The 24,925-nt window shown below is 43.2% G+C and overlaps 1 protein-coding gene across 4 annotated transcripts in view; it reads right to left on the reverse strand.

Moving 5' to 3' along the window:
- Positions 1-24,925, reverse strand: part of KCNH5 (potassium voltage-gated channel subfamily H member 5) — a 223,407-nt gene that overhangs the window by 162,503 nt on the left and 35,979 nt on the right. For all 4 annotated transcript variants that reach the window (XM_039538887.1, XM_039538889.1, XM_039538886.1 and 1 more), the window contains 2 exons: positions 20,017-20,145; positions 2,769-2,884 (listed from right to left, as the gene is read on the reverse strand). In XM_039538887.1, the coding sequence (XP_039394821.1) occupies positions 2,769-2,884; positions 20,017-20,145 (245 nt within the window). The remainder of the gene's footprint in view (positions 1-2,768; positions 2,885-20,016; positions 20,146-24,925) is intronic.

Below are 24,925 nucleotides of genomic sequence, written 5' to 3' on the forward strand. Positions count from 1 at the left end.
GCTTAGCATTCATACCTGAACTCTCTCTGAATCTAAAAAGTAGCCAAAACTTTATCCTGCTCCATGATCTACTGGACTGTAGCCTCATTGGCTGACTTCCTTTTAAAGTAAAATACTATCTTCACAACATCTGGTCTAACTGCTTGCAATTGTATGGCTGGAGAGGGTTGCAATGTATGCTTCCTTACCTTTCCCTCCAGACTGCACAAAACGTTGCTGCTATTAAGAAGTCCACATCAATGATAACTTAATAATATTTTTCATTTGCACACAGTCTCATTTCCAACTCACTAATGAAAATACTGAATAGTACTGGACCCAGGACATATTTATAAATTAAATACAGTTTTGAAAGTTTGTATTTTCTGCACACTCACCTTTGTAAAATCTAGAACCGCAAACCTTGTAAAAGAACCAAAACAATTTATTCTAGCTAGCCTAATTATCACTTATCTCAATCCAACATGAGAAATTTAAGTGGGTAGGAACAAAACAGTGATTACTCTGGTTTACTAACTTATTGCTGCCAAAAGAAAGACCTATATATATATGTTGGAACCAACAGCAGATTTAGGATTTTGGATTCCAAATGGGTATTAGGATAGAGTAAATGCATTCAGCCTCCAGGAACTGATTGTACTAACACATCACTTTCAGTACCCCTTACTGGAGCTAATGTACCATATTAACAGTTGCTGCTAGATGGCAAACAGAACTGTCGTACTTGTCAAAATGCTCAAATCTGGAATGTATTCTTGATGAATAGGGAGTGAGTGAGTCTGAAGCACACAGAACAATATTTAAGTGCATGAATCAAAGTATAAAAAAGTGTCGCAATCTCAAATTTCCAGTTAATTAATGTTTTTCATTCTTCTTTGCAGGAGAAGAACTGGGTGTTGCTAAGATTAGGGTGTGAAATCCTGGCTGCATGGAAGTCAATGGCAAAACTCAATGGAGGCAACCGAGCAAGGCTTTCACTCAGGAATGACAGTGGATGGTGTTGTTAATTTAACAAAACATTCAAAATAAAGTTCTCCAATCCCTCCTTAAGTCCTTTCATTTACTCTTCGCCCCCTCACTTCACCTGCCTGTAGCCTCGCTCCCAAGCCCCCAGTTCCTCTGCTGGATGGAGCCTGCTCACTCCCAGCAGCCTCTGTACTTCACTCTGGTCCCCCTGAGCATCCCACTCTCTGCACCATCCAGCTGCTCTTTATAGGGGAGCCAGCTGATCTCTGCTTGCATGTGCCTCCTTAGTAACTAGGGCTGGCTGGCCCCAGGTCTCTATTCTAGCCCTTATGGGGCCAGCCACTGTTACAAATTAAAAGAAAAAAAAAACACGTTCTGTGCAACAGCTAACGATGTAACTGATCCAATGGGCATCACCCTCATCCTCCTCCCTCGTCCGCTCCACTCTTTGTTACTCTGAATTGTTGTGTCTCATTTCAGATTAGACTGTAACCTCATTAGGGTAGAGACCATGTTTCTTTCTGTGCTTTAAATACCATCATGCTGTGCTTGACATGGCATGTGGGCAGCAAAGGCTTTAACTGTGGAGGACAATGAATTATAAGGACCATTGCACTTCATGCTGCTCAACTGTACTGTGAACTGTTTTCGTCTGCAAATGACAAACACTGTTAATAATATTGAAATGTGGGCAGCATATTCTGCCCTGCATAAGCTGTAGCTCATCTGGAGTGGCAAACTTCTTGCCCAGAACCAGTGGACCCAAACCAGGTTCACAAAGCACTGAGAAGTCATTGAGACAGAGAAGCTAGAGATGGGAGCAACCCATTACATCACCTCGGCTGTCTCAGTGCCTGTGGAGGATAGTTCATGGAAAAAACCAGCAGTGAGAGTAGTGGGAAAACAGTAGAAGATTTCAACTTTGATTTCATTAAAGCAGAACTGTTATTATAAATGTGCACAAAAACTATGAAGAGAACAGGATACATTTTATGCTGCCATCAATCTTTAACACTGGACTCAATACAAAAGCCTTCTGGCACAGAGAGACTGGGACTGTCACTTTCAGTAACTCATATATTTTGGCAGCTCCCACTTACCAGTGGGCTCAGAAAAGATAGCAGCAAATCTTTTTTTATTGGTTAACCTGAAAGCATTCACCTGTTGCATTATTTGCACTATTAAAGGAATGTTTGCAGGCTAACAGTGGATTTAATGTACAGCTTTTAAAGAACAAGAGGTGATAAAAATACACCAGGACAGACTTTCAGAGCTGGGTGCAACAAATGCATGAACAAAAACACACGTGCACTCTCTGTGCATGCAAATCGCCATACAGCCAGACAAGGACTCTTGTGAGATAGTATCTTAATCCTCAAGCAGTCCAATTTATTTCATTGGGACTACTTGAGGAGCAAATGACTACTCACTGGGAGTAAGGGTGTCACAGTCTGGTCATATGGGAGTGTAAAACTGCATGCAGATGGCATAACTATGCACCTTGTGGTACACAATTACCTGATTAATGCACCAAAATGACAGTTATACAAACACAAACAAAGGGCCATGCAAGTAATAGAGATCTGTGTATTTTTGCAAGGGAACCAGTCATGCCTCATCCAGAAAAGGTGGCTGTATATATTTAATATGTTCTTTCACATAAATAAAAGATGTATTTTGAAATCAGTAGCAGGGAAGACTATTCTTTATATTAAAATGTCAGTTAGTAATGATGCCAATTCTTTTATCCATCACGTCCTGTCTTTTAAACAAGGGAAGTCGGGAGTCTGTCTCACACTTACTTCAGCTAATCTTGAGTGTTTGTGCACCACCTCAGCTTTGTTCATTGGCGTTAGCTGCTGCAGAACACTTCGGCTGTTAGTCAAAGCTCGTGTCAATCGAGCAAACTTTGTCCAACCTGTGAGGAAGAAGAAAACGTGCAAGTTGGATTTAGTTACGATTCAGCAAGTACAAATCTCATTCATGTGGACTGACGTTAGTTTCAGATTTGAATGGTTTCTCTCTCATGGCATCAGACTCCAGACTTACATCCCCGGCAAAACAGAAAAATACCAACCTGTGCTGTAGGTACCTCTGCTAATCAAGAGTAAAAATGAGTAAAACTAGCACACTTTGGCATTTGCTTTCTTTTGTGTTTTTGAGAGACAGACTATGCTGGAGGTGGAGTTATTCTGGTGTTGGAGCCAAATTCCAAGGCCACTGGAGTCAACAGAAAGACTCCCATTGATTTCCGTAGTCTTTGTGTCAAGCCCGTCTTGAGCACTGCTGCTGTAATCTGGAAAACTCTGCCAGTGGCCTGCTCCAAAGCCCAGTGAACCCCATGGACAGACTCCCATTGATTTATGGCTCAGGTCCTACATACCTAAAGTTGACCCTTCCTTTACCTGCCTCCCACCCCCCAAAAAAGAGCCAACACCAAAAATAAAACTATAGAAACAAAAAAAAATTGAAATTAAAAGCATGTTGATATCAATGCTACTGGATGAAAATTCATACAGATCTCAAGAAGTCACTTAAAAATAGACTGAGGGCTACATTGTAAAACACAGTTAAGAAATGAATTTAGCTGTTAAACTAATGATAAAGAGCTACCTTAAAGGAGGCTTGGGAGCCACACATCAGGCTGCCACCGGTGAACCTGCTTTCATAATTCAGCATGGAGCAGTCTTTGCTCTATCACGGATAGCAACACAACCTGGGAGCTGTGGCACTATGCCTTCCCAACCAAACAAACGCCAGGATGTTATAGTGGTTGTGTATGTGTAAATGGGTGAGAAGGAAAAGGGGTAAAAGAGAGGCAATGAAAATCCAAAGCCCTTAAGCAGGATAGCATCCAAGCATCGGCCATAATGAAAATTAAGATCTTTCCCTTGGATGCTGGTGGGAAGGAAACACTCTGGAGCTACAACCAAATAGATTTAATTATTCTTTAAAAAAATCCTTGCTTTAATGTATGCATTTTTGTATTGTGTATACGAGTACATATGTTTGACGTGAAAGTCCCTTCCTTGCCAAGTTTCAAGTCCCTGCTCCAAATCACAGGGGTACTAGAGCTTCTCAAATAAAAAGGACAACAGATTTTTTTTTTTAACATGGACAAATAACGTATTTGTCCCAAATTTCATCCGCAACAACAGTTGAACTAATTTAGCTAAAACTTCCTCACAAATTCTAACCTGATGGAGATGTTCTGCATGGAAAATTTCATCCCAAACAGTTGCAAGTTGGCAAAGTTCTAAGCAACTGAAAACAAAGTTTTATAATGGGAAGTGTCAGGCAACCATAATAATAGGCAGTGCTACCAATTCTGCCTATAAAATAGTACTGAGTAGTCTATGACATATGTACAACAACTGAAAACAGGGTCTTATAATGGGAAGTGTCTGGCAACCTTAATAATAGGCAGTATTACTTGCCCCCACCTATAATACTATTTTTAGTAGTGTGTCTTAAAAAAATATTGTTATTAAACTACATATCCCTTCCTCTTTCTTAGTCAGTATCAGTCCAACTCTAACGGTCTTTAGAGAGGGCCACAGAAAACGTAAAGAGCATTTCTATAAATAAAAAACATCATACCTTTAAAGTCCTTTATCGCAGGAGCTTCCAGGACTAGAAGGAAGTGCTGGATCCTGTTTTAAAATTAGAAATCTCCCCACTTGTAGTAGGACAGAAACCCAATTTCTAGCCATGCAAGAGGTGAAATACCAGACTTTAAAGGGTCAAATGCTTTCTCTGTACAGAAAAGCAGTTGCAGGTGAAAGATTTAATCTTGCCTAACACGGGAATTGGGCAGGTGTAGTGTAGGGGGAATTCCTCATTTGGGAAAGGAAGAGGGAAACATTTATATGTTATGCTGATTCGTATTTTTAAATTGCAATTGTTTGAAGCCACTCAGGGATCTGGAATGTTAGGAGAGCCCCCCACTCCCAATCAGTGGCCCAAAAGCATGTGGGATAGTCAAAGGTTCTTCACTTGTATATTGCTAAGTCGAAACTGCAGTGTAACAATGCATAACATCCCTGAACTTTTATTGTTTAGTTATCCAACTATAAGCCTTAATTGTGAATTGACAATAACATGGTATGTTCTCTTTCTTTTCAGTAGTTGTTAATATTCAATTAGGAACATGTACTCTGCTCTGATAAACAATGTCAAAACAGATTTCACTGTTTGGAGTATGAACTAATAATTTCTAGTGCAAAAATCTTCCGTTTTCTTTTGTTTTTAATTGCCCTACAGAATTGGCAGGAAAGAGGGACAAGGAAGAAGTAAATAAAAAATGTCAGAAGAGCTTTATCTTTCTTAACCAGTGATTTCAGAGAGCAGCTGGGCACATTAGTGGAATTATGACAACTCTACGCCGATGTTTCATATAATTGCTAGAGGCCATGATACACCACACAGATTCCATTCAGTACTTTCCAGTCATGCCACAAGAATCACAGAAAAAGAGCAACTCTGTTTAGTGCTGGGATCACCCAACTGCATACAATTGTGAATATATGGCTATACGGACACATTGTCCATTCCCCCTGTATGGAACTTCCACTGGTATCAGTGGAAGTACACAGAGGTCAACACTTACGGCTTGTCTACACTACACAGCTTTTAGCAACAAGGCTGTGTCGACACAGCCTTGTCGACACAGCCTTGTCGCTAAAAAAGTCAGCGCATGTGAACGCTCTCTATCAGTATTTTGTTGGCACTTTTGCCCACAAAATACTTCCAGCACCAGGAGAGCACTCCTGCCGACAAAGCCGCATTCACACTGCCATTTACATCGACAAAACTTTTGTCTTTCACGGGGGAGGTGGGGAGTTAAATACCCATGAAAGACAGAAGTTTTGTCAACAACGTCGCAGTGTAGACAAGCCCCAAGTCTTTAGTCTGTAAGCATTTCCTACAACCCAGAGATTAGAGGAACAGGAAGGTCATCAGTGAAGCCAAAACTGCTACTGCCAAATATCTGGACTCCATCCAGGATTTCTTCATTTGTCAGATTTATCTCAGCTTAGTCAGCTAGACAGAACTTTCTAACGGCAGATGGTCACTGAATCAAGATTTACTTTGTTCCCTGAAGTTCAGGTCATTAATCTGCCTAGTGATTAGATGAGGATTTTTTGTTTGGTACTGTAGATGATAGGGAATGCCCCGCAAGTCCTTTTTTTGTGTCCCTTTCACGTAGCACCTTCAATACGTGATGAATTGCTGGTGGTCTCCATTTAAGAGAAATTTGGATTTAAAAATACCTCCCCTGTTGCAATCAGAAAACTGGTGAGAAATTCCTAACAAAGCAATGGATAAGAAAATTATCTTTTCTGTGCTCTGTATTCACCACGAATAGGTGATGCCTAGGGCAATCCTCTGGGAAAGACATACTCATTCAACCCCTTTTTGTATAAGACAAACACAATAATAGTGCACTTTTAGCTCTAGGAGAAAAGGCAGGAAAAAATATAGCTTTAAAATAAATTCATCTTGGCAAGTTTATCCAATGACATATGAAAGACATCAACTACATTTTGATTCATAGATTTGGAGGCTAGATGAGACCATTGTGATCAACTAGCTTGACCTCCTTCATGACGCAGACCATAGAATTTCACCCAGTGCTTCCTGCATCAAAAGCCCATAACTTCTTGTTGCACAAAAACGGATCTTTTGAAAAAATCCAATCCTGATTTAAGTTCTTGAATTCTGCGCTGACTTCTACCTTGTAAAGTTCTATCAGAGCCATGGGTTTGCTTGGGAAGGAAAGCGGTATATAATATGGCCTAGAATGACCCTACAAAAAAAATCAACATGAGGTCCAGCATACTGTTTTCATCTAATCTAATCTATCTGGCTATGATGTTATTGAATAAACGCCAAGCTCATATATGCAACCAATAAAGACACAGCAACTGCAAGGTACTGGGGTCTGAGAGGGAAGACGAGAATGAATGCAGACTGTCTTGTTCTCCTTTTGCATCTTAAATAATCATTACAGGATACACGACAGTATTTCTTGTCGCTGTGGTAGACTAGCTAAATGCAGAATTATATTTAAAAGTTGTGTGTGTTTAAATATGCAAGACACTATTTGCATGACTGGCTAGTGCTGTCAATGATCCTTCAAATGTCACCCAATTTATTCCTTCTCTTCCTTGCTTCAATATAGCAGAGACTTGGAAAGAATGATTATTTTTATCATGTGTCTGAGTGACCTCCTGTCCTAGCAGTTATTCTCACTGTGGGAGGAGTGCAGAAGCTGCACAGATTGCAGACGTAACACAAAGAAAGAATGTTCTATAGGAAAAAGAAAGGTCTGTGTCCTGCTCACACAGCTCCATCTGAAAAGCCTGACGTTGAGTTATTCAAGTTGCTAGGAACATAGGAAATACCAGACCAGACCTGACCCGAAGCTGATCCTGTCTCCAACAATGGCCAAAACCAGAGTGCTTCAGAGGAAGATGAAAAAAAGCCAGAAGACAATTTGGGGGATAACCTGCCCATAAGAGAAATTTTTTTCTTCAATTAGTTTCTGGTTCATGCACTGTCTGATGCTGTATGATTAAAGATGAGTCTTTATATCATTGATATTACCACTGTTATACATTTGCAACAAATCTTGCACAAAATGTATCATGTAAGGTGTCAATGGAAAAGTTATAATCTATCAAGTGTGATTATCCTGATTAAATCCATGCATCATCTTTGTATCTGAAGTTATGAATATTGGTTGTGTATTTGTATCTCCAACATGTGTTTTGTTCCTGGCTGACAGCCTCCAGATAGCTGTCTAGCCCTAATGCAAATTTATGTGTTGATGGCCCATTAAGGACACTCCACTCCCACAATGGGCCATCGAAGAAACTCATCCCATCCAGATAGCTCTTCCTGTGAATACCTCATCCAGCCAGGAACCAATGGCCACTCCCTGTGATAAAATGTGTAGGGGCATGTGATATGCTCATGTGACCCTGTACTCCATCTTGGGCCAGTGACTTTCCATACACAGGGCTGTGGACTTTGTTTGGGACAGTACATTTCCATGCACAAGGCAAAAAGACCTCTGAGGCAACTCCATTTTGCCTCTATCCTGCTCTAATTCTCTGGACTGTGGACTTACAACTAAAAAGGAGCATCTTGAACTATGAACTGAGGACCTTCCAATCTTTTAGAAGTTACCAGAGAGACTCTGAAAGCCAGCAGTCTATTCCATCACTGTTACAAACCTGATATAAGGACTTTAAAATCATTTGCATGCATATGATCGATTGACCATTTATAACTATCTTCTTTCCTTTTATTAATAAATCTTTACTTAGTTTACTAAGGATTGGCTGACTGTGTGATATTTGGGTAAGATGAGAGATACATATTGACCAGGGGGTAAGTGTCTGATCCTTTGGAATTAGTAAGAACCTCACATATGGTGAACTGGCTCAATAACCTCTCACTATATTAGATTTGGTTACCTGGATCGGAGTCAAGGGCTGAAATGGCTAAAAGAGACAACCTATTAACCAGTGTGGTGCTACAGAAGTTCTTTGTTACTGACTTGGTGAACCTAAATATAGATTAAACCACTGTCTACCCTGTTTCTTGCAATCTGCCCTGAGGTGGCATTCTCAGTGTGGTCCATCCCAGGCACTGAAACATGAGAATATACATCCCTGTCTTTAAAATATCCTCCATAATCTGAGGATGTTCTCATTATCCATAGAAATCTTCTATCCCCAAATTCAGGAGTCCATTGAATCCTTCCTCAATCTTGCCTGTAAACTCGGATTGAGACTTCTGCACATCCAGGAAGTCAAAGGTAAAATCACCAGAGGCCTAGAAGGGACCACAGGGGTCATCTAGTGTAACCTCCTGCAAGATGTGAGATTTGTGTCTAAACCATCGAAGACTGATGACTACTCAGCCTCCTTTTGAAAACCTCCAGTGAAGAAGTGTCTATGACCTTCCTAGGCAGTCTGTTCCATTGTCCTACTGTCCTAATCAGTACCAAGAGGAGCAGTACTATCACCTCCCGTGACTTGCGTGCTATGCCTCTGTTAATGCAACCCAATATTGCATTTGCTTTTTCTGCAACAGCAGCACATTGTTGACTCAGGTAGTTCTGTGTGTTTAACAACTCCAAACTAATATGAGCCGTAGGGCCAAAATACCGCTAGGCATGAAAGAAAAGTTCAGAGGCTGAATGATAAGAACTAATCTTTCTCCCTTTCCCACCTGCGGTACATGCTACTGCAGCTGAACTGTCGTTTTCCATGCTACAACTCTTTTCCTCTACAGTTTTCTTCATAATTTTATATTTTACCACAAAGGATTCTCTGCACCTCTTGTTCTAATTATAGTTGTTATTGGGCAGGATATGAGGGGCAAAGTGATGGCCTCTAATCTTTGGGCTGTAGGTTAGAGTGACAGTACCAAGGTGCCACAACCTAGGTCGTGCATGTTCCCTGAGATATAGTCCTGCTGTACTTGAGACATGCTGCGGCAAAGGTTTCTCTGAGAGGAGAAATAGGGTAACAAATTATCTTTTTTTAAAAATAATTTTTTCCAGTGTTTATTTTAAATGTGAGCTGCGGTAACACAAGAGGAAGCTGTTAATGCTGTACTTAGCCATAGCGCTTGAGGGAGTGCAGGAACATGGAGCTGCCATGTACACTCATCTACTGAACCAGACACAGAGAATGAAAGTCTTCTGGCCCCAGGAAAAAAAAGCTTTGGCAGATGGGACCGTGTTCATTCAACCACTCCCTAAATGAATGAGCTGATTCAGAAATAACTTCTTGAGCCGTGCCTTGGCAGGACATGATATTTCCAGCTTTGCTATTCTTTAGTCCAAATAACACAGGTAAAGTATGGTGCATTGCCTAGAACTAATATACTATTAGATATAACTTGGTCCTATGGTCTTTACACAGTCAAAAAGCCGGAACAACTTTAACTGAGCCATAATTATCCCCTATGAAAACCTGTTCATTTTAGTGCCTGCCTTTCTACTGGATGGACACTAGTCTAATAGTGTCGCTATGCTGATGCAGCTTCCCTCTCCAGGTGCTGAGTCACTGTGCTTTATACTGGACAGCTGGAATGGGAACAAATCTGTTACTACCTGCTCGTTATAGCTGCACTCCACTTTCTTGCTTAGAGCTTACTTTGTGCACTACGAAGTTCTACTGACTTTGGTTTTAAGCACACTCTGGAGGAGATTTCACATCCCCTCTTCAGATCCCCACATTCCTTTACTTTTAGTACAGGCTGGTGATCAATTAATTATATGAATGCTTTTGTTCATTTCTGATGTAAAGCTGCCCCTTTGTGTTTTGGACAGTAAGTCAGAATAAATGCACTGAGCTGTCGTGCAGCTTTAAGAAGCTGTGGCAATACACAATGTAGGAAATAGACCAGCAGAGAAATTGTCAAAAGAAGGAGTGACAACTTGGGTCCCTTCCAAGAACACTTCCTCTGATTCGGGACATTTTAAATGGAAACATGCCAGCTTCCCTTAAAGAAGCAGTTGTTAGGGCTTTGCTCTATAAAATCATCTCTTGCTCATTATTACTTGAAGCCAGATCCTTGGCAGACACCAAGATCCTGGGGCTGGCTGGGGGCTGGTTTGTACCCTGCATAAGTAAAAGCAGCCTGGAGGCTCTTTAACCTGGTGAATTCTCCATCACTGACATTTTTAAATCAAGATTGGATGTTTCTCTAAAAGATCTAGTCTAGGAATTATTTTGGGGAAGTCCTGTGGGCAGGGGCGGCTCTAGCAATTTCGCCGCCCCAAGCACGGCGGCACGCCACGGGGGGCGCGCTGGCAGTCGCCGGTCCCGTGGCTCCGGTGGACCTCCTGCAGACGTGCCTGCGGAGGATCCGCTAGTCCCACGGCTCCAGTGGAGCATCCGCAGGCATGCCTGCGGGAGGTCCACTGGAGCCGCCTGCCGCCCTCCCGGCGACCGGCAGGGCGTCCCCCGCGGCATGCCGCCCCAAGCACGTGCTTGGCGCGCTGGGGTCTGGAGCCGGCCCTGCCTGTGGGCCATGTTATTCAGGTGGTCAGACTAGATGATCACAATGGTCTCTTCTGCCTTGGAATCTTGGAATTTAACCTACATCCCCCCACTGCCCATAGCCCCGACTAGGCAATTTCTAGCAGCTGCTCCACACTGACCCTGTCCCTAGGAACACATGGCATGCCAGGGCCAGGTAGCATACAGTCACTATGTCAGTTCTACACTGATGACGATTTTCCTTAAATGAGCTAGCCCATTAAGCCAGCTTTCCAGTACCACACTGCTGCGGTATGTTGTTAATACCTTGATGGCTATAAAATGATCTGTCCACCATACTAACAGATAATGGTCAAACCGTGATACTTGAAGGTTAGGAATTTGGATATTTTGACCCCTAACTAAAGAGGTCTGATTTTCAGAGGTGCTGAGCACCGGACTGTCTGTGACGGGGACCCACTGCTCCCGTCCACTTTGCTTCACACAGACTGTTCAGAGACCTTCTCTTGTGTAGATACCACTGTGCAGTTATTTACAGCATTTCACTCCACCACTTTCTCCATACTAGTGCAGTCACACAGTATGCACAATGTCATTCAATTCTACTAACCCTTCTCCAAAGCAGGGGGTGTCTCCTCCCAGGGCATTCCCTTTTGTCAGGCCCTGCTAGCCCTGTCTGTCTGCATCTCCTGCTTCTCCTTGTCTGTCTGCATCTCTTGTCCCTCTCCCTGCACTTCCTTCCCATGCTCTTTTATCCTGTCTCCTTGGTAATAGGACTGCTGGTAACAAGTTCGGGTTATCTTTAGCCTATGAGACTATTTCCTTGTCTTTTTTTCCCTCCTCCTTTGCCTCTTGGGGTACTCCCCCTTTCTTTACCTTCTCTCTGGCTTGTCAAGTATCAGAGGGGTAGGCGTGTTAGTCTGGTTCTGTAGAAGCAGCAAAGAATCCTGTGGCATCTTATAGACTAACAGATGTTTTGTAGCATGAGCTTTCGTGGGTGAACACCCACTTCTTCGGATGCCACTGCTTGCATCCGAAGAAGTGGGTGTTCACCCACGAAAGCTCATGCTACAAAACATCTGTTAGTCTATAAGGTGCCACAGGATTCTTTGCTGCTTCTCTGGCTTGTGTTCTCCTGTCTAATATTGTCCAGCCCTTCTATGCTTAATGATCCTTTTCCCCCTGGGTTTCATTCCAGTTCTCCAGGGTTTCGGATGCCCCTTTGCTTTCCTAATGGGAAAGGGCTCCAGTCCATGCCTAATATGAAGGGGTGGGGCAACCCATCCACTACCCCACCCTATTTCCCTTTGAACTTCCAGAGGTACCTGTGCCACAGGGCAGTTTCTTATTAACGCGTGTATGCATTCGGGCCTCACTCTTGCTCCAGGAAGTTCCACCAACTCCCACTGGATTAGTGAACAGGCTGAGGCAGTGTTCACCAGCCCCCTTTGATACCTCCTCCCCAACCCTACAGGAACCGTTGGTAGCTACCTTCTTTCTCCTTGCTGGGAGTCCCGGTCCAACCACAGAAGTCTGTAAACCCTCACTCCGTGTATGGGCAGTCTCTTTTTACACATTCCTGCTGCCCACACTGGTAATACACAATCGACGAGACCCCATCAGTGTCCCTCTGGGCTCCTCCCTCTTCTTCTCCTCGGTGCTCTTTCTGGATGTAGGTTCTCTGGTCTTCCTCCAAGATCTGGCCACTTAAGCTGCCAACTTCCCCTCCCCACTCCCCGGAACGTCCAGGGCTGCAAACTCTTCTGTTAGTTTTATTGCCACATTTAGGATAACAGATTGATGCCACCTGACCCATATGTGGGTATCCGCCAGCAGAGGAACTGTTCAAGAATGACAGTGCTTGTAATATCCACACCTTGGGTGTCCAGCCTCAGCCAATGAGTGTCCTAGTCTGTCAGTTTCTGGGCAAATGCCTGAGGCCGTAATCCCCCAGTCCATCCATCTTGCAACTTGACATGTTCACTGAGACTTGCCCATCGAAAGGTTCACCTAGTCTAGGCTGGCCACGTTAACCATTTTGCAATCTCTTGCCAGCTCCTCACTGAGAGCCACATAGGCCTCCTGAGCTTCTCCTGTGCTAGCCATGGCACCCAGTCTCCCTATTCCATCCTGCCCTGGAAGCCACTCTGACCAACATGACCACAAACGCATCAGGGTCGTCTGCAGGGCCCACCTTGCAGAGGCCTAGCCCTGCATCCGATTGCCAATCCCCAGTGCAGGACTCACCACACTTTGTAGGAGTTGTTGCTGCACCTGAGCTTGCTCCCTTATAAACTCCTGCAAGGTTTGGGGTTTTTTTTGTGGCAGAGCCTGCCAGGCAAGCAAGAAGCTCTCTTTTCAAATGGTGGGACTGTTAGAAGTTCTGCAAAGGTCTTCTGCACTTCCTTCTGCTGTTCGACCAGGACTGGAAAGTCTCCTCAATCGCCCAGCCTGCCAAACATTTACACCAGCTCCCCCATCACCTTCTTCATCTGCAAGGATAAAGGAAGGCTCCCCCAAGTGTGACAGGGGTCCCACTATTCCCGACCTCTTTGCTTCGCTCAGAGACCTCTGCTCACATAGGTACCATCATGCAGTTTGTTTGCAGTATTTCACTCCTTCTGCATACTAGGCAATCACAGTATTAGAATGCTAACCACTTTTGTTACCCCTTCTCCAACGCAGGGGGAAAGGAAAGATGTCTCCTTCCAAAGCACTCCTTTTTGTCAGGCCCTATTTGCTCACCTGTCTGTCTGTCCATCCCTCCACACACTCTCACTTCCCCCTCCCTCCCTGCACTTCCTTCCATCTTGTCACCTTGTAAACAAGCTAATTAGCTTCCCAGCCCCAATCCAATCTAGAAATCAGGAATTCCTCTCCTTAATCAGGCCCTCCCAGAGGGTCTAACTGGTTAAAGAGCGACCTGCGAGCTGGTTCAGTTGCTGATTCCCGGCATTCTGTCACACTCTCCTATTAACTTCAGTGGGAATTGGAGGTGCTCTGCATCACCGGGTATCTGTTACAGTTTATTTAGAAGCAAAAGTATGGATTTAGGGCCCAGATCCTCAAAAGGTATTTAGGCACCTAACTCCCACTAACAGGGCCGCTGAGAGCGGGTTCGAGCCTCGGTGAAAAAAAATTTTTGGGCCCCCCAGCAAGGGCGGACCGGCTAAACAGGGCTGATGAAGCCGGGGAAGCCAGGCCCCGGTAATTTGTACTGGCTTCCTCCCCATCTCGTCGGCCCTGCCCACTGAAATCAATGGAAGTTAAGCACCTAAATACTATTGATGATCTGAATACAGGGCCTTGGAATTGCCACATTTGAAAATGGAGGCTGTAATTGATATTATAGTGGTTATAAGCCACATATGAATAAGGGATATGAAGGAGTTTAAAAGTCTCAGGGAAATATATTATTTGGATATTTGCTCTGCTGAAAACCGACTGGCTTTCCTTAAGAAAACATTAATGTAGCTCTACTGGGTTGCAATTAACCTCTGTGTCAGGGCTCGTCTGATCTTAAAAGTAAAGGAAATAATGAAGGCATTTAAATCAATGCCTCACAGTAGTATCCAAGATCTTAATCTGCAGGAAAAATGCTTAGGTTAACAACGATATTCTGTGAAAAAAAGACTGTAAAAGGGTAACTACAGCAATTCTAATGTTGATTCCTGCCCATAGGAGCACAAGTAACACCTTCAGACAATGAAAAGGCCTTTTTTTCCCTCATCTTGTAGTACAGCATGAAATGGTTAATATACACCACCACCTTAAACCATCTATATATATTCTATGGCATACAAACCAAAGCAGAGCTCTAGCAATTTTTGGAGTCAGGCAGTTTGGAAATATAAAATGAGCAAGATATATCAGCTTCTAACATCAGTAATGAGTATATGCAATTCTAAATCATTTATGGATGTTCAGCCATTCAGATCATTACATTGGCTAGATGTTTGTTCCTTATTATGGATAAACGGTAGCTGGTGAAATGGACTATTTTCTATGATAAATTTTTCCACTATACTGTAGCTTTACCGGGGACAGAGGTGAATGGGATATAAAAAACAAAAAAGCAGAAAATAATGGGCCAGATCGTAAGACTTTTGCACACATTAACTAGTGCCTTACTCGACAAGCAGGCCCACTGAAGCCAATCAGTGTGCACACAAGTATCCCATCTAGCTCAGTGGTATTAGGCCAAATTAATTGACTTCAAAATTCCATGTATTCCCTTGCTTTATAATCTGCTGTAATGCTAGGATACATTTAAATGCGTGACTTCTATTTTTACACAACCATTTTTGCATGCACCATTGATTGCATACTAACAAGTGGGCACACACCTATTTTGCACTCACATTCAGCCACTGGTCAGCTCAAAATGGGTGCATAATCACTGGATGAGCTTAGGCAAGTCACTTACCGCTCTGCGCCTCAGTTTCCCCATCTGTAAAATGGGGATAAGGATACTGCTCTCCTTTGCAAAGTGCTTTGAGATCTACTGGTGAAAAGTGCTACATAAGAGCTATTTTCATCTTGTATGTATTTTCAGCCTTTCCTCTAGCTTAACTGTGATTCCATATTGTGGAAACACGTTCAAATGCAGAACATTCCATATTTATCTTACTCTTCATTTTTTCTTAACAAGTTTCATGACTCTGCCACCAACGTGAATTTTTAGATTTAAGTTTAATAATAAATGCAGCTATTTGACCTGAGCTACAAGTACAAAAAAATGCATTGGAAACCTGGATACCCAAAACTATATTCGCTATTTCATATATTGCTTAGAAGCTATTGGTTTTGTATGTGGAGAATGTATCCATTTAAAACAAACAACATTACTCTCTTACTTCAATTTTTATTTTCTCAGTGGGTTAGATTTTCTTTCAATGGGATTATTCTCTCATTAAACATTAACATAAATCTCTTGCAGTTAATGTGGTTTCGGTTGTGTATGGAGCATGCAGGCTTTTATCAGGAACATTCCTTTAAGTGGCATTTTCAGATTTTTTTAAGTGAATTTAGTTTTTTGTGAAAGGCACTAATAGACAGCCCTGAAAACTTAAGCCCTCTGTTTATCAACAGAACAGGTATAGGACTAGCAGCAGCAATGCAAACTTGTGTGCAAGATTCAGGCCTAGAGGAATCACTTCTAGGAGCAGATAATGGCTAAGCCTCCATCCCTGCTCAAACTGCCAACAGTGGTGCCAGCTGCAATGATGATTTTTGTGAGGTGGACATTTGCCCACTAGAAACTGGACTGAAGCCATCAAATCCAAGGAAATGCTTTTTGGCAACCCATCAGTCTGGGCCACAGTGAAGCCGATGACCTTGAAGGGAAAGGTTCCATATCCTAGCACCTATCCCCTGAGTCACTGTCTAATTGTTATTATTTCAAATGCTATTTGCTTGTGCTTTGCAGGAGTGAGATATATTATAGCTCTAGGATATGGCAATATACTTGCCGATACTGCAGAATACATTGGTGTGGCAGGATTAGTACATAATGGCATTGATATTTTATTGCTGTTGAATTTTTCATCTTAAATGAAATAGACATTTTAAATAATAGACAGTAGCTCAAATACACCATTCATAGTTACATTGGGCATATGTTTTACTTATGTATTATGTACTTCATAGCCCTGATAGACTCTGAAAACAAAAAAAAGTCTTAAAAAAAATGAGTCCTTTCAGTGACAAATTCTAGTACTTTAAAGCAGTATTTTACCATAGTGCTTTTCATAAATGCTTCTAAATTTCCTAGTAAATTGTAATTTATACATCTATCAAGCCCATAATTCAAAACTAAAGTGCTCTGCGAGCCTGTGCGTATACAGCGACGTTATCTGCAAGAAAAATGAATTATGCATATCCTATAGCACTACATCTGACAAAGCAGTGCTGTAATTCCAATGCAGTGGGGCAATACAGACCCATTCAATTGAGATACAAAAGGTAATGAACAGTGCTGGGGGTTTTTCTTCCAAGTACTGATGCCAACTTTTATAATTTAATATTTTCAGAGAGAGAGAGAGAGGAACAAACATAGAGAGTTCCTCTTGATTTACACCAGTGTAAGTGAGAGGAAAATCAGGCCAATGATGTGGGGTTAACAGGCTTGTATTGGATATTTTACCCAAAGTACTCTGATCGAGTGCTGTTAGACTTCAGCCGTGTTGATCGGTCTGCCCATGTGAAAGCAAAAGACAATACGTCCCCATGCCCGGAAAATGGGCTTTACAGGAGCAAGCGCTTTTTAAACTGGCAGGTTAAAGTCTCAGCCTGCTATAGGGCAATATTTTGGAATGGTGCTTAAATGTAACAACTAGCATTTGAAAATAATGATACCCTCCCATTTCAGACAGCAGCAATAAACAGAGAGAATTTTCACAGCTTCTTAACATTTTCCCCCATAAACACATATTGCGGAGGTGGACCAACCACCCCGCTACAGTGAAATACTAGTTTACCACAAGAGGTGTCATCTCCTGCCCAACAAAAGAAGGCCTATGGGCATCAGACAAGCCATTGTAGAACATCACTGGACAAAAGACTTTGTTGGTTCCCCCCTCTCCCAAACATCCATGAAATGGAGATGTGCACAAATCCTCATCCCATCAGCTTGAGCCCTGGGGAAGGGGATAAAAATCTATGTCAAGAAAAACTTGTTATCACTATGCTGCGTGGAATGTGGACAGGGCAAAATTTCTAAGCATAAGAAAGGGATCCCCAAGCTGCTTAGCCTGGGTTAGCCCTCCAGGGCACAAAGAGCTTGTATATTACCAGGGCCGGCTCTAGGCACCAGTGCTCCAAGCATGTGCTTGGGGTGGCACTTTCCAAGGGGCGGGACTCCGGCTCCATATTTTTTTTTTTTTTTGCTTGGGGTGCAAAAAGCCGGGAGCCGGCCCTGAACGGAGGTGAGCTGCGGCGGTGGGGGGTGCGGGGAGGGCCGCAGGAAGTAACCGTGGGGGGGGGGGCAGAGGAACCGCTCCCCCCGCTCAGCTCACCTCCGCTCCACTGCTGCCTGCTCCCCCAAGCGTGCCGCTGCTCTGCTTCTCCCCCCTCCCTCCCAGGCTTGCTGCGCGAATCAGCTGTTTTGCGGCAAGCCTGGGAGGGAGTGGGGAGAAGCGGAGCGGTGGCGGCGCACTCAGGGGAGCCGCAGAGCGGAGATGAGCTGCGGCAGTAGGGGGCGGGGAGGGCCGCAGGAAGTAACCCCCGGGGGGGGGCAGAGGAACCACTCCCCCCCCAGCTCACCTCCGCCTCCTCCCCCGAGTGTGCCGCCGCTCCGCTTCTTCCCCATCCCTCCCAGGCTTGCCTGGGAGGGAGGGGTATGAGGGGAAACGCAGCGTGCTCGGGGGAGGAGGCAGGGCCGGGGATTTGGGAAAGGGGTTGGAATGGGGCGGGGAAGCAGTGGAGTTGGGGGCAGGGCTGGAGGGGCACGGGAAAATGTTTTTGCTTGGGGCGGCAAAAAACTTGGTGCCGGCCCTGTATATTACAGCAACATCTATTACTTTTTGATACCTAAGACTGTAACTCATTTGGTGTATACGTTTACCTGCTTTAACCTTGTAAATAACTCTCTCATTTCTTTTTCCTGGTTAATAAACTTTTAGTTAGTTTAATACAGGATTGGCTACAAGCATTGTCTTTGATGAGCGCTCTAAGGTACAAATGACCTGGGGAAAGTGACTGGTCCTTTGGGACTGGGAGTAACCTGAACATTGTGGTGGTTTTTGATGTAAGGGACCATCTATCAAAAGGCAGGCTTGCCTGGGTGGCAAGATAGGTCAGTGTGCCCGAGGGGACTGTCTAGGACTCCATGTTAAGGCTGTTATAGTGTCCGAGGAGTTCACACTTGTTACTTGGTTGGTGAAATCTAGCGATAGAACATACAGCCAGTTTGGGGTTTATGTCCTGTTCCTGGACAGTCTGCCCTGAGGTTGGCACACATGCTCATAAGCCTCTCCAGACAGCTTGACAAATATATTCAGTAACTTTCGAGTTACCCGAGCATGGATAATCAGATGTTATCCACACTGTATGAAAATCATTCAGACCCTGCTTTTTTGCACTTGGAGGACACCAAGAGTTTCTCTTTAAAGCTTTGAGTGTTCATAGTTCTTCATGAGAAACACAGACTTTGCCAAGTTGGGGGCGGGGGAAGGTGAGGAATCAATAAACGATAAGCAAATGCAAAGCAAATCTTGGATGTGCATGCAACAGGATATTATTTCCCTTAACCAAGTGTGCACTAAGTATAATTAGAAAAAGAACACACATAAAAACTTAGCATACAGCAGCCATGGAGCCCAGAATATGCCTCAGGATCGAGAGAGACAGTATAAACAGGTCCTTTTCACCCTTCCCCAGCAGCTGTCCTTGGACAAGGCTGCGGATCTGGCCCTGGGTGTTTATTTGAATAGGCCACTGCACATCCAAATGAACACCATCTGCAGCAGCTGTTAACAAATAAACCCAACAACCAGAGCTATGCTGATATCATTGCTGGCAAACAAGAAACAAGCAAATGGGCCATTTCGTTGTAATTTCACCTTCAACAGAAAAAAGATATCAGTATCTCATCACCAAGGGGGGAAAAGGTGTTTACTAAATGGAAAAGTATAATCTCTTTAGGGAAAGACATTTAATTTTCAATCTCCTAAAACAGTAAAGCTTAACAAATAATTAAAAGTGGCTAGCAGTGTCTCAAAGTGATACTAGTTTCTAATCTAAGCAAAATCTAGCTCTGCTGAAACAATCAGTGAAACCATACCGAAAAAAAAGATGTACCATGTCTAGGGACAGCTGCAGCATGTTGTTAATGAATGTTACACACATAGTGCTTGATCTTAGAGTTTTATACCACAAGCATAGCAGAACGATGTCCGAACTCTTACACATTGCTAAGTATTTCCTGAAGCCAAGAAACACTTCACATTCGTTGTTTGCGTCTGCTCTGAGGTTCAACTTGAATATATGCGTTTTAACATTAATAAGAACTTATTTTAAAAATTACCTTTTGTTGAATCATCTTCAATTGGTTGTTTGAACAAAGTGATATCTTTAAAAGTGCACAGGAATAAAACCACTTTTTCATGTTCGTTTCTTATAGGTGCAATTTGCATGTAGAACCAAACCGGGGTCCCTGGAGAAGAGAGAAAGAAACCGAGGCATGTGATAGAACACCAGCTTTCCACAACTCCTACACGGGGCATTTCATGGTTTAAATGCTGTATTACGTACATTTATCTGAAAACCATTTCTAGATAGCTGTACTTTTGCCATGTTTGTTTGGGTCTATAATATATTCAAAATGAGAAAATGCTAGCAATCCAATTAAGTACCACAAGTAATCAAAGGAAGAACCCCAAAATAATTCCTGCCATAACACTGTTTTACTGTTCCCCCTTTAGCCTGGTCTCTCCCTGTCATTCTTTGCCCCCTTTGGAGTTTGGGTGGGTCTCATCCTCAGGGTATGCAAAACTTTCTGATATTTCTAAAGTAATAAACAAGGCGAGAGGAAAACCTTGAAGATCCATGTTACACATCACAGAGAACCAAATCAAAATGGCAAAGACACCTACGATTTTCCTTTGCTGGTCATCTTTAAAAAACGAGCTTTAGATTTTTTTTCAACATTTTTTAATTTCTCTGTAAATTAGGAAGATGCTGTCAAACGTGAAATGTCCCAGATTTGATACTCTTCCACACATAAAAAAGAACGCTTGAGAGATGAGCTCAGCCATCCTGCCTCCCTGTCTCCTGGGCTAATCACCAGACGATACCCCGCCCCTCCCCACACACACAGCTGAGCCCAAGAGGTCTGACTCCCAGTCTCTCTGCTGTTCTAACCAATAGACAATATACCCACCGATATATCTTCCTCTTAGTATTTGAATTAAAGGTAAAACCATTTTACAATCCTGGCACTTTGGTTAAGCAAACAATCAACGAAGCACCTAATATGCTGGAGTGGTTAGGTTAGCAGATATATATGCACACAGCAGGAATGTAATATACTGAATTCTCCTGCATGATATACCAGTAAACCAGCAAGTGTCCTGTTCTCTATAGGGTCAAATTCACCCCTGTGTAGTCAGCCACCACAAGGAGCGTGCACCACTTCAGTTTTATTGCTGTGTGCTGATTTGCTGCAGGGGAGGTAGATTTTACTCTCATTGATTTGGGATCCTACACAGTTTGTTTAGAGATACGCAGTTCACTTGTATGAATGGCATTGTCAGTGAAGCCTTATCTACACTAGAAAACCTGAGAGTCATTTGCTCCCCATAGCAAGCTTATAACACCTCACATCCATACACAGAGGTTCTCCAGTGTCATCAGCATAGGACATGGCATCTTAGCAAACTGTCACATGGATTAATCTCTAGCAAGGTGCTTAAGGTGGTGTGATTGTATATTCAGTTTATATCCAGCCCTGGCAATCTTGTCACACCACTGTAGCTTTTGGCAAACATGGGATTGTCGGCCAAGTAGCAGTATTCCTTGGTACACACACTTTGAAACTGGTTGGTCTTCTAGTCTAATAATATGTCCAGGCCAAGAAAGCCATGGAAACTGAACCAGTGCGGATGGAGACAGTGGCTGGTTCGGCTTCTGAATAGCCTCATTTCTGATCTTGTCCTGCCACTTGATATGGAGAAGTGGACGGAGACCACGAGTATGGAAAACATCATTCCAACATTCTTCAGCTTTCCTCTGTGCCCACATTTCACTTCCATTCAGCAGAGCTGGTCTAACTGTGGTTCCATAGATCTGCAGCGTAATGTCTCAGCATTCCCCACAGAGGCTACTGAAGGGCCAAAAACAGGGCAGCATCGGCTACTTCACAGGCATCCACTTCTTTTGAGCATCTTCAGACCTCATGCTGGAGGATGGCTTAGGAGAATGCACAATGCCATTTGGATTAGACATGCTTTCACCCAGATTAAAAATTGTTTTCAGTCTGAACTGTTTTGGTGCCAGTAATGGACACAGACTAGTCCGCCCACAATGCACCATTGGCCTTTCAAAATCTCCCACCATGCACTGCTTCGGGAGTTGTACCAGAAACTGCAGAATAGGTGCCCAGAGGGCACTGCAAATAAAATGGTTTAGCATAGGATAGTGTAGACAAGGTCAAAACTGCAATTCACCATGGCTAGTGTGGCTACACTGAACTGTTTGTGATTAAACCAGTACAATAGCAATAAGTGGTACAAGCACAGGGAAGGCCTGTGGTTTAGGGTTTATTCCAGGGACACTGTGCTGACTGCTCCATTATTTCAACTCCCAATGGCCAACTCAAGATTTACAGACCTGAACACTGGCTTCTAAGAGGTTTGTAATGTGCAGCTCTTTAGACAAGTAACTAATTAAAAAGCAGAAGGCACTCTAATAAACATAAGGAAACCAGGCAGTCCTCATAACAGCAAGCTTAAAATGCTAAGTAAGTGCCTGAGGGCAGCAATCCTGAGGATAATGCCTGAAAGCAGCAGCCTCTGGATAATACCTCTCACTATGCTGGAGGCAAAGGAGAAGCCAAACAAATCTCCGTTTCTACCAAAAGAGTCTCTCAGGAGAAAAACCTACACAACTCATGAGCAAGAACACACAGCACTGCTAGGCACAGAGTGGGGTTTGAAATGAACACTGGGTGTTCTCACGCTTGGCCTATGAAAGTGCAGTGAACTCAGAGCAGAAGGCTGGTGACACATCTGGCCTCCGGTGGGAATAAACTGAAACCCCTCAATCTGGTAACAGTCTGTATTTTCTGCAGGTGTTCTAGAAGAAACTACCTATTTTTTGCTACAGTGTTAACTTTAACATGTGCTTTTGTAGTGAGGTCACGTTTTGCCAACCTGCAGGAAGCCAGGTACAGATTACGACTGGGTAGAACCAAGTGCTGGACAATGCATTTGCTGAGACAGAAGTCAGCCAGTTAAAGTGTTAGTACCAAAAGGAGTCTTAATTCTTGGCTTTTGGAGAAGAGGAGAGAGAGCAAGAGAGATTGAATTTAAGGATGGGATCCGATCCAAGACTGAACAGAGAATGACCCTATAGACTGTACTTGGATATTTTCTTATTACAAAGTCCTTCCACTATCCTGCATATCTTATAAAAACTATAGACAGAAGAGCTGGGTATCTGGGCACAGCTGAATGTTTTAATGAGGAAGCTGTGTTTCAGGGATTTATTGAGAGGCAATCCACTCAAGCAGGGGATATTCTTTTCTAAGCAAAAGCCGTTGTTGGCCTGATATGGAAAAGAGATCAGGAGAAAGCTTTTAGCTTTTCTATTTAAAAATAAAAGGGAAATTAACCAGGAGCTGCCACTTCAGCTTATTTTTAATAAGATAACCCAATAGCAAAGGGGAGAGTTGATTGCCAGGGATCCATTCCGTTACCAGCTGGAAACAGGGCGTGGAAACATTAGAAGCCTCCTCCAGTGGAGAAATGCAGGGCAAACCCATCTCAGGACATTTTGCTAACATGTGGGAGCAATCAGGCAGAGTGCATGGACAAAAGAGCAGAGCAGCAGAAAAGCAAAAGAACAGACATGACCATATGCCAAAGACCAGAATGGTGTCATTCACAGGACATGTCAAGACACCTGCAGCAATACTGGAAGTGAGAGCTGCAATTGTTCTTCTTTTAATGGAAAAGTTTGCTAAAATACTTCGGGTGGGCAGAATTTGGGGAATCTTAGGATAATTTATTACTGCTTAAGTGTGTGCAAGGCAAAGGACGGGATGATTTCTTCTACAAAGGGAAACTGGAATTGAAGTAGAAAGAACACACGTATAATTTCAGCAAGTCTTAGCAGGTACAATCTCAGGGAGCAGCGTTGTCTTAAATCCTCTGTTCTTAGATATCAGAGACAGAAGTGTTTGTACTGACATTGCACAACTATTGGATGAGGCCCTGGAACACGATTTGCCCTTTCCTATAGTGCACTTTTTTCCTGCAACTGACGTACACTAGGAAAAGCTATGGACCCAATCCTGCAAGCTACTCCATGCAGGCAGAGGGGTCTGCCTGTGGAGAGCAGCTTACAAGGCTACAGCCTATATTACATGGCCTCACACAACCAAATGAACATGCAAGTTACTGGGTCAAGCTTCCAGGATCTCATGGCAGCAGCATTCTTTGAATAGTGATTAAGTCCAAGCATTAAAAAAAAAAAAAAGAGGGACTGTAAGAGTTAAAAACACAGAGTCTGTAAACTCTGCCAGCCAATCCACAACTGACAGATTTTTTCCAGTATCATGTTAAATGTTGATGAGCAAGAACAATGCACAAGAGCAGCATAAACACCTAACGAGAAAGACTAGGGTGGCAATATGTAGTGGCAACCTGACTCTGAAGTAAAATCATCTCCAGTCCTTGAAACCTGCTGGAGAGGCGAGCCAGCTGAAGGAGAGAATTGGTCACATTGTTGAGTTACTACATTGTCCTCTGCATTCCGGTAACCTTGTACTAATTCTTGACTGGGTCTTATGTTTGGTGGTCTCATCCAAGTTCCTAACGGGTATCTTTACGCATCATAGAGCCATCAAATCAGTAGGCACAAGTGACAGGACCATAGACACCTGGGACATGAGTGTTCCAGCTCATGATTGAGGGACATTCTCCGAACTGCATGGAGCACCTCGCACAGTGCTTCCTACCAATGTACCTAGTTTGATCACCTTCATATACCCCAAAAGTTTCAGAAACGAGTTGTGTTTCTGGGGTCCTCACTTGAGGCATTTTAAAGGAGCCAGACTTTCAGAAAGTGCTGAGCACCCACCCGCTAAAAAACAGAGCCTTTTAAAGGGTGTCAAGTTGCCCATTCAAATATTAAGGCACCCAAAACCACTAGTCACTTTTAAAAACCTTGCCCCAAACTCCCACACAAATGCTAAAAGAAAAATTGGTATTGCT

This window comes from Mauremys reevesii, linkage group 4 (genome assembly GCF_016161935.1).
Source record: "Mauremys reevesii isolate NIE-2019 linkage group 4, ASM1616193v1, whole genome shotgun sequence".
Taxonomy (NCBI): Eukaryota; Metazoa; Chordata; order Testudines; family Geoemydidae; genus Mauremys; species Mauremys reevesii.